The 16,164-nt window shown below is 42.4% G+C and overlaps 1 protein-coding gene and 1 long non-coding RNA gene across 2 annotated transcripts; one reads left to right on the top strand and one right to left on the bottom strand.

Annotated features, from left to right (window-relative positions):
- Positions 1-494: 494 nt before the first annotated feature.
- On the bottom strand, positions 495-6,503 carry LOC137228703 (uncharacterized). Its single transcript, XR_010945337.1, has 2 exons — positions 5,995-6,503; positions 495-1,911 (listed from the first exon to the last, which is right to left on the bottom strand). It is a non-coding gene; the product is annotated as an uncharacterized lncRNA (long non-coding RNA).
- Positions 6,504-6,579: 76 nt separating this feature from the next.
- On the top strand, positions 6,580-12,647 carry LOC137228681 (beta-2-microglobulin). The gene is made up of 4 exons (XM_067745584.1): positions 6,580-6,740; positions 10,199-10,474; positions 11,041-11,068; positions 12,432-12,647. Exons 1-3 carry the CDS (start codon positions 6,674-6,676, stop codon positions 11,052-11,054), a joined length of 357 nt encoding a protein of 118 aa, XP_067601685.1. The 5' UTR covers positions 6,580-6,673; the 3' UTR covers positions 11,055-11,068; positions 12,432-12,647.
- Positions 12,648-16,164: the final 3,517 nt, after the last annotated feature.

The raw sequence follows: 16,164 nt of genomic DNA on the forward strand, positions 1-16,164 counted from the left end.
AGGCAGGGCTGCTTTCCATTCTGCAGACTATGGGAGATTCCATGTCCTTACCTTTCCCACCTTCTAGAAGTTGCCTACATTCCTTGACTCACGCTCCCTCCTTCATCTGCAAAACCAGCATGCTGCATCTCCCTGATCGTACTTCTGTAGTCACATCTCCCTCTGACCACAGTCAGGAAAGTTCTCTGATTTTTTTTTTTTTTTTTTACCACTCAGCGAGGCATGCAGGATCCTAGTTCCCCAACCATGGATCAAACTGGTGCCCCCTGAGGTGGAAGCTCAGAGTCCTAACCACTGGACCACCAGGGAAGTCCCAAAGTTCTCTGCTGTTAAGTCCTATGTGGTTACACTGGGCGGACCCCAATCATTTCTGATAATCTCCCCATCTCAAGGTCCCTAACCTTAATCACACCTGCAAAGCCCTTTATGCCATGTAAGGTAACATATTCACAGGTTCCAGGAATTAGGCTATGAACATCCTTTTTTGGGGGGAGGGGGGGAGGGGGAGAGGCATTAGTCTCCCTACCACAAGGTATGGTAAGGAGAAAAGTATAATATTGTTAACGATAAGTAGGCAGCTCTGTACATAACGACATGGATAGTATCGATGATATATTATGAAATGGAAATAAGCAAGTTCAGTAAGTATTTATACAATGATCCAAATTTTGTGGAATCTCCCTTGCCCCCAATAAATGCTGAATGAATTCTCTCTGAGCCGCTCCCCACCGTTCATAGCCTGGCTTCTTCGGGGAGATGGTGGAGCCTACCTCACCCACGCAACTCTCAGGGCACTGGTTTCTTCACAGTCCTCTTTTAGGAGAAGAGTTTAGAAAGGTCCAAGACACCAGAGAGTAGAGAGGAAAGGATCTGATGCAGCTTCAACATAGCAGGGGACAGCCAGAAAGGACCACACACTGCAATTGGCCAGAGGCAAGTGTCAGCCAAGCAATGTGGAAAGTGAGAAGGTGAGGCGTACAGGAATTTGCCAAAAGGGAAAAAGGGCATTTGAAGGAGAGTCTTCGTTTTTAATAGTGCTGAATAGAATCCAAGGCAGGATAGAAAATCCAAGTAGGAATTCTGCAGTTTTAAGTAGTTTCTGAGATGCAGACGCAAGGACCTATGAGAGGAAAACACCCATGAAAGGAGGCTGTGCCAGGAACTTAGTCACTGGGCACCCAGGGACGGTGCCCGATCCTTAGCTCCTGGGATTGTCCTGTTGTCCCCACAGTGTCAGCGGGTCTTGGCTTCAGCATTTCCCTAACGCTCTCTCCATCCAAGCTGAGGACCGATGCTACCTCTAACTCCCTTTATGCTTTTAGTGAGCACTGAGTTCTTAACACATAACAATAGCAGTCTCTGTAGTTATAATTTTAAAATTCCTCACCTTCCAAACTATATACAATATATATCCATGAAGGGATAGGCACCAAAGCTTAACAATGTTTCCTGAGGAGAGGACAGTGAGATGGGAAGAGACACAGGAAGGCAACTTTCACTTTCACTCAGTAGACCTGTTTGTAGTTTTGCAACAGACATACATTCATGTATCACAATTGTAATTAAAAATAAAAAGTGCTTGAAACACTGCGGTTACTACTGTTTATAGTTCTGTACTGCTTGATTTATTTTATACCAAGTCTGTGTGGTTTTCCCAATAAAATCACCCTGACAATTGGAAGAGCGTGGTGGTTACACACAAGCCTGTGAGGCAGAGATTCCTCACCAACGAGATACTTCACCTGTCTCAACTTTAGGCTTCCCACATACTCTCCCTCAATTAGTGAGAATAGTACTTGCCTTCCCGGGATCTTGTGAGGTTTTTTCCCTCCTTTGTATGGCGTCTGACTTTGAAACTATCAGGAAACAAAACGGCTCCCCTCTGTGTCCCATTTCCTTTGGGTCTGTTGCCTGTTACGTAACAGCACATATCTGAGAATTCAGTCGGCATGAACACCTTAGGTGGCTGCTAATAAATTAATTATTGGGCTGATTTGAACTCTAGATTGGATTCTCCTGGTTGGCAGTCTGGAATCTTCTGATTTATCCTTACAGTATTTCCATTTGCCACAAAGCCTGCACTCAATTGACATTGGCTGTATTCAATGGAATTTAACACAGAAGACTGAGGATTGCCAGCCCCAAAACAGATCTAACCAGGACTGACTTTTTTGTTAATTCTATTTTTCTAATTGAAGTATAGTTGATTTACAACACTGTGCCAATCTCTGCTGCACAGCAAAGTGACTCGGTTATACACATAGAGACATGCTTTCAGGATGGACTTCTGAGCAGGCAACCACCTTCAGACTCATTAAATTAAACCATTTAACGATAGTTCTCTCTGGGTTGCAGGGTCACTGTGGTTTTAATTTTCCTCTTTATAGTTTTTTTTATTTTTAATTTTTAAAAAATTTTATTTATTTTGGTCACGCTGTGCAGCTTGTGGGATCTTAGTTCCTCAACCAGGGATCAACCCCTGGGTCCCCTGCAGTGGAAGCTCGTAGTCCTAACCACTGGATCATCAGGGAATTCCCTATAGTTTTTTTTTTTTTGCGGTACGCGGCCTCCCGTTGCGGAGCAGAGGCTCCGGACGCGCAGGCTCAGCGGCCATGGCTCACGGGCCCAGCCGCTCCGCGGCACGTGGGATCTTCCCAGACCGGGGAACAAACCCGCGTCCCCTGCATCAGCAGGCGGACTCTCAACCACTGCACCACCAGAGAAGCCCCTTATAGTTTTCTGCTTGTTCCAATTTTCTACCACATGCATATATTATTTTTGTGGGCAGACAAAAACAAATGTGAGTTAAATAAAAACTACCATACATTGTGTTAACTTGTTCCTGCTTCTCTGCACCTTCTCATATGCTTTTAATCGTTGCCCTGGTCCAAGCCACCCAATGAACCGTTTCCCACGAACCCCTACTCAGAAGTGGTTGTCTAGTGGACATTATGAGGCCTTTCGAATCACATGGACCAGCATTTGAATCATAGCTCAGAGCTAACGTGGACGAGCATCTTAATTCTCTGAAACTGTCTCTTTACCTGTAAAAGAAAGTAAGAACTACCTTCTGGATTGTTGTGGTTTGGGTCAGCAGCTTCACGAACTTTAATGTGTATACGAGTCACCTGGGATGTTGTTAAAATGCAGGCTCTGATTTAGTAGGTCTAGGATGGGCCCGAGTGTCTCCATTTCTAAGAGCTCCAAGGTGTTGCTGATGTTGTGATGCATGTACCACACTTTGATTAGTGACATAACATTTGAAAGAGCCCAGGCACAAATGCCCTATGTGTGCTTTTTCCTCTCCTTCCAGGGGGCCTGGATTTTCTGGCTGTCTGATGAGTTCACCCCAGAAAAGTGCTGACTGAGATCCACTGAGGTGCAACCCAACTCATTTGAGCTTTAACCTATTCCTATTTTCTCCCCACTTCAATATCCTTCTTTTTCTTTCTGTTCAAGGACTTCATTCTTCCTTGGCCTAACAAAGATACAGGTACCTGTGCATTTAGGTTTTCTTGTGTTTTTTTTTTGTTTTTGGCCGCGCCACGCGGCAGGTGGAACTTCCCTGCCCAGGGATTGAACCCATGCCCCCTGCACTGGAAGCGTGGAGTCTTATTAGGTTATTTGTTTTTAAAAGGAGCTTTACTGAGGTGTAATTGACATATGATAAATTACACTTAAAGTATACACTTTAATAAGTTCTACTACATGTATACACTTGAGAAACCATCATCATACTCAAGATAATGGATAAAGTGTCCTTAGGCTCCTGATGCTCCCTCCACCCTCTGGAAACCAACCATCTGTTACATAGATTAGTCTGCTTTTTCTAGAGTTTTAAATAAAAAGAATCATACAGCACGTACTCTTTTTTTGTCTTGCTTTTTTCCTTCAGCCTCATTATTTCATCCATTATTCTGTGTACCAATAGTTCATGCCTTGTCTATTCAATGATTTTTAAAAATTTATTAATTTATTTTTGGCTGTGTTGGGTCTTCGTTTCTGTGCGAGGGCTTTCTCTAGTTGCGGCGAGCAGGGGCCACTCTTCATCGCAGTGCACGGGCCTCTCACTGTCACGGTCTCTCTTGTTGCGGAGCACAGGCTCCAGACACGCAGGCTCAGTAGTTGTGGCTCATGGACCTAGTTGCCCCGCGGCATGTGGGATCTTCCCAGGCCAGGGCTCGAACCTGTGTCGCCTGCATTGGCAGGCAGATCCTCAACCACTGTGCCACCAGGGAAACCTCCATGCCTTATTTATTGCTGATAGTATTCCATTGTATGGATAGCTGTCACAGTTTGTTCATCCATTCGCCTGTTGATGGAAGTTTGGATTGTTTCCAATTTCTGGCTGTTACCAATAAAGCTGCTTTGAACACTTTTGTACAAGTCCTCATCATGAAAATACACTTTCATTTTCTCTTGAGTAAATACCTAGAGTGGAGTGGTTGGGTCATATGGCCAGCATATGTTTAACTTTTTTAAAAACTGAAACTGTTTTTCAAAGTAGTTGTAACATTTTCCATTCCCAAAAAGAGTGTATGAAGTCCCAGTTCTTCCACATTCAGAAAATATTTACTATTATGAATAACATTTATTGTATAAAATTTTTTTAGAAAAGTCATTAGGCCAAAAAAAAAAAATGCTGTCATTCATCCCACTAATGGGAGATAACACTGTTAAAAGGCCATGTTTGTACATTTCCAGAAGTTTGCCCTCCTAGGCAAACAGTGGTCTCCTTTAAAAAAAAAAAAAAAAAAAAAAACTGAAAAAATATAATTTTCTCTGTCTTCACTGTTTTTTTTAAAAAAGTGTTTTAAAAACTGGTTTTCCAAGTGACTAGATCAGATTCTATCTTTTAAGAATTTTAAGTACTCCAGTATTTGTCTGTGATGTGGTAAACAAGGAATATAGAGGTGACCACCAGCCCTGTCTCTTCCTATGCTCCCAAGGCACTAGAAAACAATTCAACACTAACATTCCAGGCGTTAAGACCCTTAAATGAGTTAACAACAAACAAACAAACAAAAGGGAGGGGCAGGAGTGTCTTTACTCATAACTTTATGCCTAACCATTATTCTTTCATTTCGAGAGAGTTATAAAGAGCTGGTAGAAAAAATAGGTAACTAGCATCAATAATCATAGTACACTTCTTAATCATTACTGAACACTCCCTCTGTGCTCCCCGGGGCTCTCTCTGTGCATTATCTCCTTCCATTAGGTCTGGGGAGAGTATCCTACTTTTTCTAGTTTAGACACAACCACCACGGTAGGGCTAGTTGAAACCTCTAAAAATATGTAAAAGAAATCCAGATGACATTGGTTGTGCTCTTTGGGGAAGCACCACCCAACTCCCTTCAAGTGCAAACCAGGGTGATTTCCAAGATCTCTGCCCCTCCCCCTCCCCATGGTTCACTTCCTCTTCTGAGTGTTCCACTCAGAAAAGATCCCTGGACTCAGCCACCAGGTGATGTCAGCATCTTTTTATGGTATCTCTGGAGTGGAGGTTTCCTTAAGGAGTCTAATACTGACACGCTCTTAGAGTCAGTAGGCCTAACTTCTTTGGCTGGGCCCACAGCTGATGCAACCCGAATTCTCACTAAAATTGCCCAGTCCTCTATCTTCCAAGTGTCTGAAACACGAATGACAAATGAATCAGGCCCATCTGAAACCTAACACTTAGCCTTTGTTTTCCTATCCATAAAAATGTAACAGGGTAATTCCTACATCCTAATATTTACTCACGTATTCCCTCACATGTTCGTTCGTTCTTTCATTCGTAGGTTCATCCATCCATCCTTCCATCCATCCATCCATTCACTCATTCAGTCAGTTTACCAAGTATGTACTCCATGTCAAGCACCATTCTAGTGTGGTAATTCGCAGGGAATGATGTTCCTCACGGGGTCGGTAGTCTAACACTCTAAGCAGTTACTGCTTTTACCTTTTACTATCAGGGGTCATTTCCCCACAAATCAACAAAACAAAGAAAATTACCTAAACTACAGAGGCAAGATACAGGCCAGACTTTCTCCACACAGGGTTTTCCCTGAAGGGACTCAGGAAGCAAGCAGGTCCTCCTTCACTCTGGACGGTTCTCTGAGCTGTCCTCATGAGGCCTCGAGGTTTCTGGACGACTTTTCTTGCCCAAAGAATCCCGAAGCCCTACAGCGTATTTCCGGGCTGTAATTGTGAACCCAAGTTCTGATTCTGCCCAGTACCATTCAATCTCTGTCCTTACTCTCATTAATTTTTCTGGGCTTCAGTTTTCCCGATCGAAAACCACGTTCTAGGCTCCTAACTCGCTGGGGCATGCTTGGGGAGCAAGTGCCTTAGCGTTTCTGATGCTGTTCCGAAAAGCGAAGTTTCCTCCGGACTGAAGCTCTCGGGTGGGCGGCCCGCGCCCCAAGCTTGGGCGCGCATCCCTGATAAGAGGGCGCCGATGTACAGACAGCGAATCCACCCGGTTCAACCCTGCCTTCCTAAGCATCACGAGACTTATCAGAAAATGAAACTGAAAACCGGGAAGTCCCTCTTTCTAACCTGCCAGGGCCTCGCCTGCTAGGAGACCGGTGACGGCCCGGCGGGCAGGGTTCTGATTGGCGGCCTGGGCCTGGCTATAAGTGCGGGCGCGGGACCGGGTCCTCACTCTGACACCCGAGCTGCTCCTGTAGCGATGGCTCCTTTCGTGACCTTGGTCCTGCTGGGGCTTCTCTCGCTGTCTGGCCTGGACGCCGTCCAGCGTGAGTGTCCCCTCCTCCCTTTCCCTCTTCCACCAGCTCGTCCCTGTCCCGCTCGCAGCCACTGGGCACTAACTCCGTACCCCCCGGTCCCAATCCCAAGGTTCGGTGGAGTAGCACGAGGCTTTCTCTCGGGCTGTGGAGGCGGTTGGGGGTGTGTGGAGTGGGGGGGGGGGTGCGAGTCCAGGACGCCGGCTTCTCCGGGATGGGGGGAGGGGACCTCTGGCACGCCCGCACCGGGTAGGTCGGGACAGAGCGACCGAGGTGGGGGAGGGGTTCACTTCCGCTGGTTCGCGGGGCCTTTGGCTCCCCCCGCGCAGCGGGAGCTGAGGGCGGGCTGCCGGGTCCCAAAGGGCTGGGTTGGGGGCTGCGAATGGGTGGAGACCACGCGTGGGCTTTGGGGGAGTCGCCGCCAGGGTGTATCAGTCCGCTGGGAGCCCGAGGGCCTCGAGCTTCCTCCAGGCGCCCGCCAGGTTCAGCTGCCTCTCTGCACGTTCCCCAAATCCGCAACGACCAAACCACGGCGAGGAAGTTGCACGCGACTCTTGTGGAATGTCCTGAGGTGTTTACATAGCGCTTCACGTCGTTCATTCTCTTGTTCCCGCTACCTGTCGCTCTTAATCATAGAGCTACCCGTTGGCGGCTTACTGACCTGCGCTATGTGCTGTATGTCATTTAATTGTGAAATGCGTCTACGATGTAAACAGGATGCCTTTATCATCAGCTTGTCATAGATGAGGAAAGGGAAGCTAGAAGAGCTGAAGTAACTTAATTACGCAGGGGATTTATGGCAGACGGTAGAGCCTGACCAGAGCATTTGGGGGGTCGTGAGCCCTTTGCCTGTAATCCGTGCGTTTTTCACAGCCTTCTGGGGAGAGATTCTCGGGAGCAGGCTGGGCGGACATGGGCCCCTGTTGCCTTTCTTCACAGAGGGCTCCTCCTTTGGCTCCTTGCCTGGTTCTTTCCAAGATGAACTGAGTATGTACTTTCAGTTTTGAGTAAGCGAAGGTTTATCATTCAGAAAGGTTGTAATACTAGGGATAAGAGCAATCAACACGCTTACCCAAGCTGTCTGTCAGGGACACCATGGATACTCAGTACCTTCTAAATACCCTGCAATATACCGGACCCTCAGATTTTTCTCTCTCACAAAAGGCTCTGTGAAGCGGGTTTTTTTTTGTTTGTTTGTGTGTGTGTATGTTTGTTTGTTTGTTGTTGTTCATGAGAAAAAGGAAGTTAGTTTAAAAGTTATTTACAAAATAAAGCATAATGTGTGTATCATCACTATTATTACATGACTATGTAAGTCTTTCGAAAAACTTAATGTCATTAATGACATTAAGACTATCTTAATTTGAATATTTCCGAAGTAACGCCTGGAACATACACAAGACCTTCTCTGGAAGATATACAAGAAATGTGTAATTGCGATTGCCTCTAGGGGGTGTATTTTCTGCTCTTTCCCCTGTGTGGGTTTTATTTCACTGTGGGCATACATTAACTCTTCAATTAAGTTACAGAAGCTCAAATAACTCTCCCAAAGTCACAGAGCCATTAGTGGCTGAGGCCAGATTCTGATACTCTTCCCACTATTGGAAGAGATTATTGTGATGTTCTTGCAGAAAATTCCCTGGCTCCCTCAAAGAGTGAATTCCAGGCAGGATGAATCAGTGCTCTGATTCCTGTGGCATTTATTATGTCCTGATTATTAGAAGTTGAAATGTGAAGGGCTTTCTGATTTATCTTCACTTTTAAATTTATTTTTTAAAAATCAGCGTTCATGGGATTTCCCTGGTGTTCCAGTCATTTCACTGCCAAGCACACGGGTTCAATCCCTGGTCGGGTAACTAAGGTCCCACAAACCCCGAAGCACGGCCAAAAAAAAAGGTAAAATTGATTAAAAAAAAAAATCAGTGTTCATTAGGATTCTCAGTACAGCTCTTGGTGGGACTAGGAACCTTTTCTTTGATGATAGGATGTTTCTAGACAGATACATCTGATCAGAATAGCCTGGTTCTCCTCCTTACCCCACCACCTTCTGTACATGAAGGATGAACTGACTTTTGCAATCATGTACCCTGAATGTATTTGTATTTAAAGGTGGATTATTAACATGTATTAGTGTCAGTCTGTATATTTAGTAGCAGTAACACTTCACTTTGGAAGAAAAATATAGAAATAGAGTTTATAATATTTTCTTTACATCCCTATGGAGGGTCTAGTCATGCATCCCATTTTGGAAACCACTGTTCTGTAGCATTATGCAGTATTCCCAACCTGGCAGATTATGGCAATCACTTGAGCATGCTAATTAAAAATGCAAAGCCCATTCCCATGTGCATTATTCCACTTGGTTTTCTAATGGTGACAGTATGTTCTCTCGCATGTGCCACAGTCCTCACCCTTCCCTATTGTTCTTACCCAGCCCAACTTCATTTAAGGTATCTGCCATCTTCTGCAGGCATTTTGGTCTGGTTTCTTTTTTTCAAGCTCATGAAATCACATATAAAATCAGGTAGAGGGGGCTACCCTGCTGGTGCAGTGGTTGAGAGTCCACCTGCCGATGCAGGGGACACGGGTTCGTGCCCCAGTCCGGGAAGATCCCACATGCCATGGAGCGGCTGGGCCCGTGAGCCATGGCCGCTGAGCCTGCGCGTCCGGAGCCTGTGCTTTGCAACGGGAGAGGCCACAACAGTGAGAGGCCCGCGTATGGCAAAAAAAAAAAAAAAAAAATCAGGTAGAGGCTTGGTGTGTAAACTTGGGGTAGGATGATGAGGTTGTGTTTTGCAAGAACATACTTTGGGTTGAATCAGGTCTCAGAGCAAGGAGGTAACAATATTTACACCTGCCACTTACAGAGCAATTGCTGTGTGCCAGGCACTGTACTAAGCACATATTGAGAAGTCTGATCGGTCTGGATCTAGGCAGGAGGCAAAAAAAAAAAAAAAAAAAAAGGAGTAAACATAAGGGAAAAAAATTGACTGGGTTGAAACAGTGTACAGTAACGGGAATTTTTGATGTGGCTAATATGGGGGGAGTGTGAAGTGAGAAATGAAGCTTGATAAGTAGATTACGGCCAAATCATGTAGACTTTTGAGTGATAAGGAATTCTGTGGGTGCTGAGGAGCCAATGAAAAGTTCTTGAGATTCTCCACAGAAAGATTATTAAAGATACAGCACAATCTTCACTGACAGAAGAAGATGTTAAGAGAAATCTGCTAGAAAAAGCCTGAAAGGCACGTGTAGGGGAATTATGTGGGAAAGATACTAAGTCATGGTTTATCCCAGAAAATGGAGGCTGCCTTTTGGAAAAATGGAAGCTCATTTGGCATGAGGGGAAATGGAATTGGGAGAAATGGAGGATCAAATATAAACACTTGGGGCCTGATCTAGCTTTAGACCAAGGTAGCCCCAAGTGAAATACTCTGCAATTTCATCTGTCTTCCCCTGCTGCTCCTCAGGTCCTCCGAAGGTTCAGGTTTACTCACGACACCCCGCAGAGAATGGAAAACCAAATTACCTGAACTGCTATGTGTCTGGGTTCCATCCACCCCAGATTGAGATTGATTTGCTGAAGAATGGGGAGAAGATGGAGGTGGAGCAATCAGACCTGTCTTTCAGCAAGGACTGGTCTTTCTACCTTCTGGTCCACGCTGAGTTCACTCCCAACGCAGTGGATAAGTACAGCTGCCGCGTGAAACACGTTACTCTCACAGAGCCCCAGACAGTTAAGTGGGGTAAGTTTTCAAGTTCCTTCCTTAGCTGCTGACAGTTGTATCTGAACATAGCCACAGCATAAAGCTGCCTTGATATAAGAACATGTGCATACTGGGATTATCAGGGAATGTTATTAAAGCTCTGATTAGTGGCACCTTCTGAGAGATCTCTGCACAGCGTGGTCACGGAGACAGTGGTTTCCCTGTAGTGAGAGCAGGGAGCAGTAGCGGCACTTCCACAAGTGCACAGGCACTCCCAATGATTCTTCCCTACTGGCTTCCTTGGGCCTTCCTGATAGCCTCAGGGATACTCAGGACCAAGGAGAGTCTCAGGAAGGCACCGGTCTTGTCTGTAAGTCCTGCTATGGTAGTGCCCTCCAATCCTAGACTCCCTCAGTTCTCTGGCTGGCTTGGGATCTAAGGCTAGTAGGCAAGGTGGGGACCTGCTGGGTTTTTCTTAACGAGGCACTCATGGTGAGGGACAGTGGGCTCTTCTGCCAGCTTTATTTATAACAGTTTTAGACATTTGTTAGTACATAGTATTTCAAAAGTGAAACTTAACTGTTTCTCCATTTTCTTTTCTGTAGATCGAGACCAGTAACCAGCATCATGGAGGTAAGTTTCTAATCTTAAGAAAATCTTTCTTTTATAAAGTAATTTATTTATTTTTGGCTGCGTTGGGTGTTTGTTGCTGCGTGCGGGCTTTCTCTAGTTGCAGCGAGTGGGGGCTACTGTTTGTTGTGGTGGGCTGGCTTCTTATTGTGGTGGCTTCTCTTGTTGTGGAGCACGGGCCTAGGCGTGCCAGCTTCAGTAGTTGTGGCATGTAGGCTCAGTAGTTGTGGCTTGCGGGCTCTAGAGCACAGGCTCAGTAGTTGTGGTGCACAGGTTTAGTTGCTGTGTGGCATGTGGGATCTTCCCGGACCAGGGCTTAAACCTGTGTCCCCTGCATTGGCAGGCGGATTCTTAACCACTGCGCCACCAGGGAAGCCCCAGAAAATCTTTTTTTAATGTCACTATCCTGGGGACTGTTATAGACAGCTCTCATATGATAACCCTCACTGTCTGGAGGACATTCATCAGGGTAGCAATTTAGCAGGCAGAGAAGAACCCCACGGGGTCACATTCCCTTCTCCTGTGGGGTGGCATGAGGAAGGCATGTGACCCTGAGTGTGTCTCTGCCAGCATCACTGACCCTCTAAAGGGAGGACAGAAGAGCTACAGGTGTGCTATGACAGGACAGAGGCTGCGGTTACCCACAGCACCTTCAAGGGTTTGCTCTTTCTTCTGCCATTTCTGCCTTGGGCATCTCTGTGCCTTCAAAAGTGAACCGTCCCTTCCTTTGCATGGCAGTTGCTTTGTTATTCAGCCAGAAGGGAAGAGTGACATGGTTCTGCAGATGCACCATTCCTAAGTGTGTGGGCACTGTGGTGGCCTCTAGAAGCTCCCAGTCCAATAGAGGAAAGAAATGGAAACAGATTGTTGTAACCTAATGTAAAGCTACTATAACAGACGTATCTTGCAAGTATCTGTAGCTGCATGAAACAGGGAGCAATTGGACTTCTCTGCATCTTCAGTTGGAGGCCAGAGGCAGATAATCCAGCTTTTCTGGGAAATTTTACTCCACAGGGTATCTTGGCACTGAAAACCTATTCAAATTTCCTGTTACACTGTAGGACAGGGAAGGTAATTTTCGAGAGCATGAGAGAGTTTGGGTGACCTGCCCAGAGTCACACAGATACTAAATGGTAGAGCGAGGATCTGAACTATAGTACCAGCATTCATTCTTCTAAGGTTGTGGGGGAACCAGTGGGATAAACTAGTAGGATATGCTCTTTTAATGGATCTGGAAAATCACCTGCACCTACTACTTTTACCAACAGTGATTTATACAGCACAAGTTAGATAAGTTTGGTGGTGCTATCTGTAATCCAAATAAAATAAATGTATTTGCTAATACTCCTTTTTTTCTTTTTTTCAGGTTTGAAGATGCCTCATTTGGATTGGACTAATTCCAAATTCTGTTGTCTTGCTTTTTATTTTTCTTTTTTTTAAAAATTTAGTTTATTGAAGTATAGTTGATTTATAATGTTGTGTTAACTTCTGTTGTATAGCAAAGTGATTCCGTTATTCTTGTCTTGCTTTTTAATGCTTATATGTTTTTATGCTTTATGCATTAAATCAGAAGTTGTATTGATGTTACCGCAAATATCATCTTCTTTATAATTCTACCTAGGGCGCTACGTCTCCACATTTGACCTGTCTTGGCAGGTAGCTGTAGTGGGGGCTCTGGCAGTCTAGAGGTGGAAAAGACAGAATTTCAGGTTTAACATCAACATCTCGGTCAAAACTGAACTCTTCAGTCTCTTCTGCATACAAAACTGCATAATAAGATAGTATGCATGTTTAGCGTAAACCTCCAATTTGTAATTTTTCTTAGAATTTTGGAAAAATTTTGAAAGATAATTTTCAGAATTATGGAAATTTATTACAGTGGATAAAACATTTTGCCATATAAAATTCATATTTACCTCTTACATCTGTTAGAGAGAGACTTGGTTGTGCCTATTTTGTTTGTTTCACTAATTAAAACAATGGTAAAACACTGTGTTCAGCTTCTCAAAGGAACAACAGCTGACTTCTCAATGTCAGTGGGATCCAGAACATAGCAGAAAGTAATCATGAATGTAGTAAAACAACTGCCTACATACAATTCCATACACAACAAAAATATCTTTTAAAAAATTACAGCAAAGTAAACGTCATTAGATAAAAAGTCAGAATTCAGTACCCTTTAGATCCTCACTAAAGGAGATTCTAAATGATGCACTTCAGGCAGTGAGAAGGCCTAAAATGTGAGAAGAAAGAATGAGGAAAAGAAATGTATCAGTTCTATGTAAAAAGAAATCAAAAAATAAGCACATAAACTGAATATTTAATATCTAACTAGTAGCGGGCACAGGAGCTTATGGAGTGCTAGTAATGTTTTATTTCTTGACATGGATGGTGGTTACAAGAGATTTTGCTTTGTAATTTTTTGTTAAATGTACATATATTCTGCACATTTTAAAGGAATGTTATATTTCACATTAAAAATCATAAAATTAATGTGGTTTATTACAGTAACAGATTAAAGGAGATGATTTATATGCTTATTTCAAAGATTCAGAATAAGTGTTCAATTAAATTTCAACACTCAGTGAGTTTATGATAAAAAACTCATAGCTGGAAGAAAAATAGGCTAATAGACTTATAAGGGTTTTCTTAACACACATAAACAGACACATGCACACATTAGTAGAGAGATATCGGTATTTTACAGGTAAAATCAGAGATAAGATAAGGAGGCCCAGTACTACTTCTGAGTGATATTATACTAGAGGTCCCAGCAGCAAATTAAGACAAGGAAAAAAAGTAAAATGAATAAGGATTTGAAGAGAAGAAACAAAATTATATTATTTTGATGTTATATATAGATTAACTATATAGAAATGTCAATAAGGTATAAAAGATGAATTATTAGGATTAATAAGAGAATTTAACTGAATAAGAGAATTTAAATTTGCTGGACAGAAAAATCAACATAAAAGTTAAATGCATTTATACTGGTAACAAAATGTAAATTAAAAATATTTGATTTATAGTAGCAATATACATAGTACTTAAGTATAAATATATATGCTATATATGTTCAAATAATAGTATTTAAATTTAAATACACACATATTTAAATGTATACAGTTTTTAAATATAAATGCATACACCAATGTAAAGCTAACAAAAGATGTTAATGGAAGCTCTTAATGGAAAAATTGTAGGAATTGTTTTATTGGAGGAAATTAATGAAGACAAAAAAATGGGGAGAGAGTATGTTTATGGATAGGAAGGTTAAATATCCTAAAGATATCACTTCTTCCTAACTTGATATATAGATTTAATGTAATTATTAACAAAATTTTAATAGTTTTTCATGAAACTTGACAAACTGATCCTAAAATATGGAAGAGAGTTAATGGAGGAAGAAAGACAAAGACACACCTGAAGAATAATAAAGTGAGAGATTTATAATTAAAACAGGATGGAATTGGCCCAGGGATGGACAAAGACCAATGGAATAGAAAAGAGCCCAGAAACAAACTCATGCATCTATGGAAACTTGACATACAAGACATTCCAGATCAATGGTAAAAGGAAGGACTTCTGAAAAAAAACAAACACGGTGCTGAGACAAATGGTTATCAATATGTGGGGGGGAAATAGGTCCCTACCTCACACTATGCACAAATGTAAGTTCCAACGGAAAAGGATTTAGATGCAAGATTCAAAAATTTTAAACATAGGAAAAAAATATAAAACCATTTTTATGACCTCAACATAGAAGTCACAAATTACATGCATATGGCAAAAGACTGATTGATCTCATTAAAATTTATAACTACATTAAGAGACCCCACGAAAAAAGTAAAACGTCAAGCCACAGATTGAATATATTCACCATACCTATAACAAAGATTGGTATCTAGAATATATCAAACACTACAAACCACTAAGAAAAAGGCAACACCCCAAGAGAAAAATAGGCAAAAGACTTGAACAGTCATTTTACAAAAAACTCCACACCATATATATATGGTGTTTAACATTAATGCAAATTAAAACCCATCATTCCAAAAGATAAGCAAAAGTTTTAAAAATCTGGATATGCTAAGTGTTGGCAAAGACATACCCCAATGAGAACTTATTACATTGCTGTTGAGAGCATAAACTGATAAAACAACTTTGGAAAACTAGAGTATTATATAGTAAAATTAAAGATGCACATACCCTATGACTCAGCAATTCTACTACTAACATAGAGGAACTCTTGCACATGGGCTGCAATAGATGTATAAAATGTGTATGCATATGGCTGATTCGCTTTGTTGTACAACAGAAAGTAACACAGTATTGTGAAGTAATTATACTCCAATAAAGATCTATTAAAAAAAAGAAACTTTATTCCAACACTGTTTCTAACAGCAAACAATGGAAACAATCTAAAGTTGGATAAAGATACATTCAGACAATGGAATGCTATGCAGGAGTGAAACTGAACGAATTGTTGTTATAAAAATTAACATGGATGAATCACAAAAAATGTTGAGTGAAGAAAAACCCAGCAAGTCCCCCCAAAATATATACAGTGATTCCATTTTATACAAAACTCAACAGTAGCCAAAACTAAATAGCATTATTTGGGTATATATTTATATGGAGTAAGTCAGATAAAGAAAAACAGGGAATGGTAGAAAATTTCAGAATGGTAGTTAACTCTGAGGCTGGCAAGGTAAGGGAATAGAATGGGGATGGGCACACACATTCAACAGAAGGGGCACACATTTAAAGATATTGGAGATACCTGAGTTCTTGCCTGGATGGTGGGAACAAGAGTATGTGTTTAGTTATTATTGTTGTTATCAATTAAATCATACATGTTCACTCATTTGTATGTAGGGGGAGACTAAGGCTAGAACAGTGCTGTAATACCACAAAATAATAATTTAACTCACACATGCCTGCACATTGTATAAGTGCAGAGGCTCTGCAGTCACACCGCTTGGGTTCAAATCCTGGCACTACCACTTACTGCCCAAGTACATCTGAATTAGAATTCCTAATCTCTCTGTGTTCCCTCATCTGTAAAATGGAAATAATAACAGTACTTACCTATAAAA

The sequence above is a fragment of the Pseudorca crassidens genome, chromosome 1 (genome assembly GCF_039906515.1).
Source record: "Pseudorca crassidens isolate mPseCra1 chromosome 1, mPseCra1.hap1, whole genome shotgun sequence".
In the NCBI taxonomy this organism is placed as follows: domain Eukaryota; kingdom Metazoa; phylum Chordata; class Mammalia; order Artiodactyla; family Delphinidae; genus Pseudorca; species Pseudorca crassidens.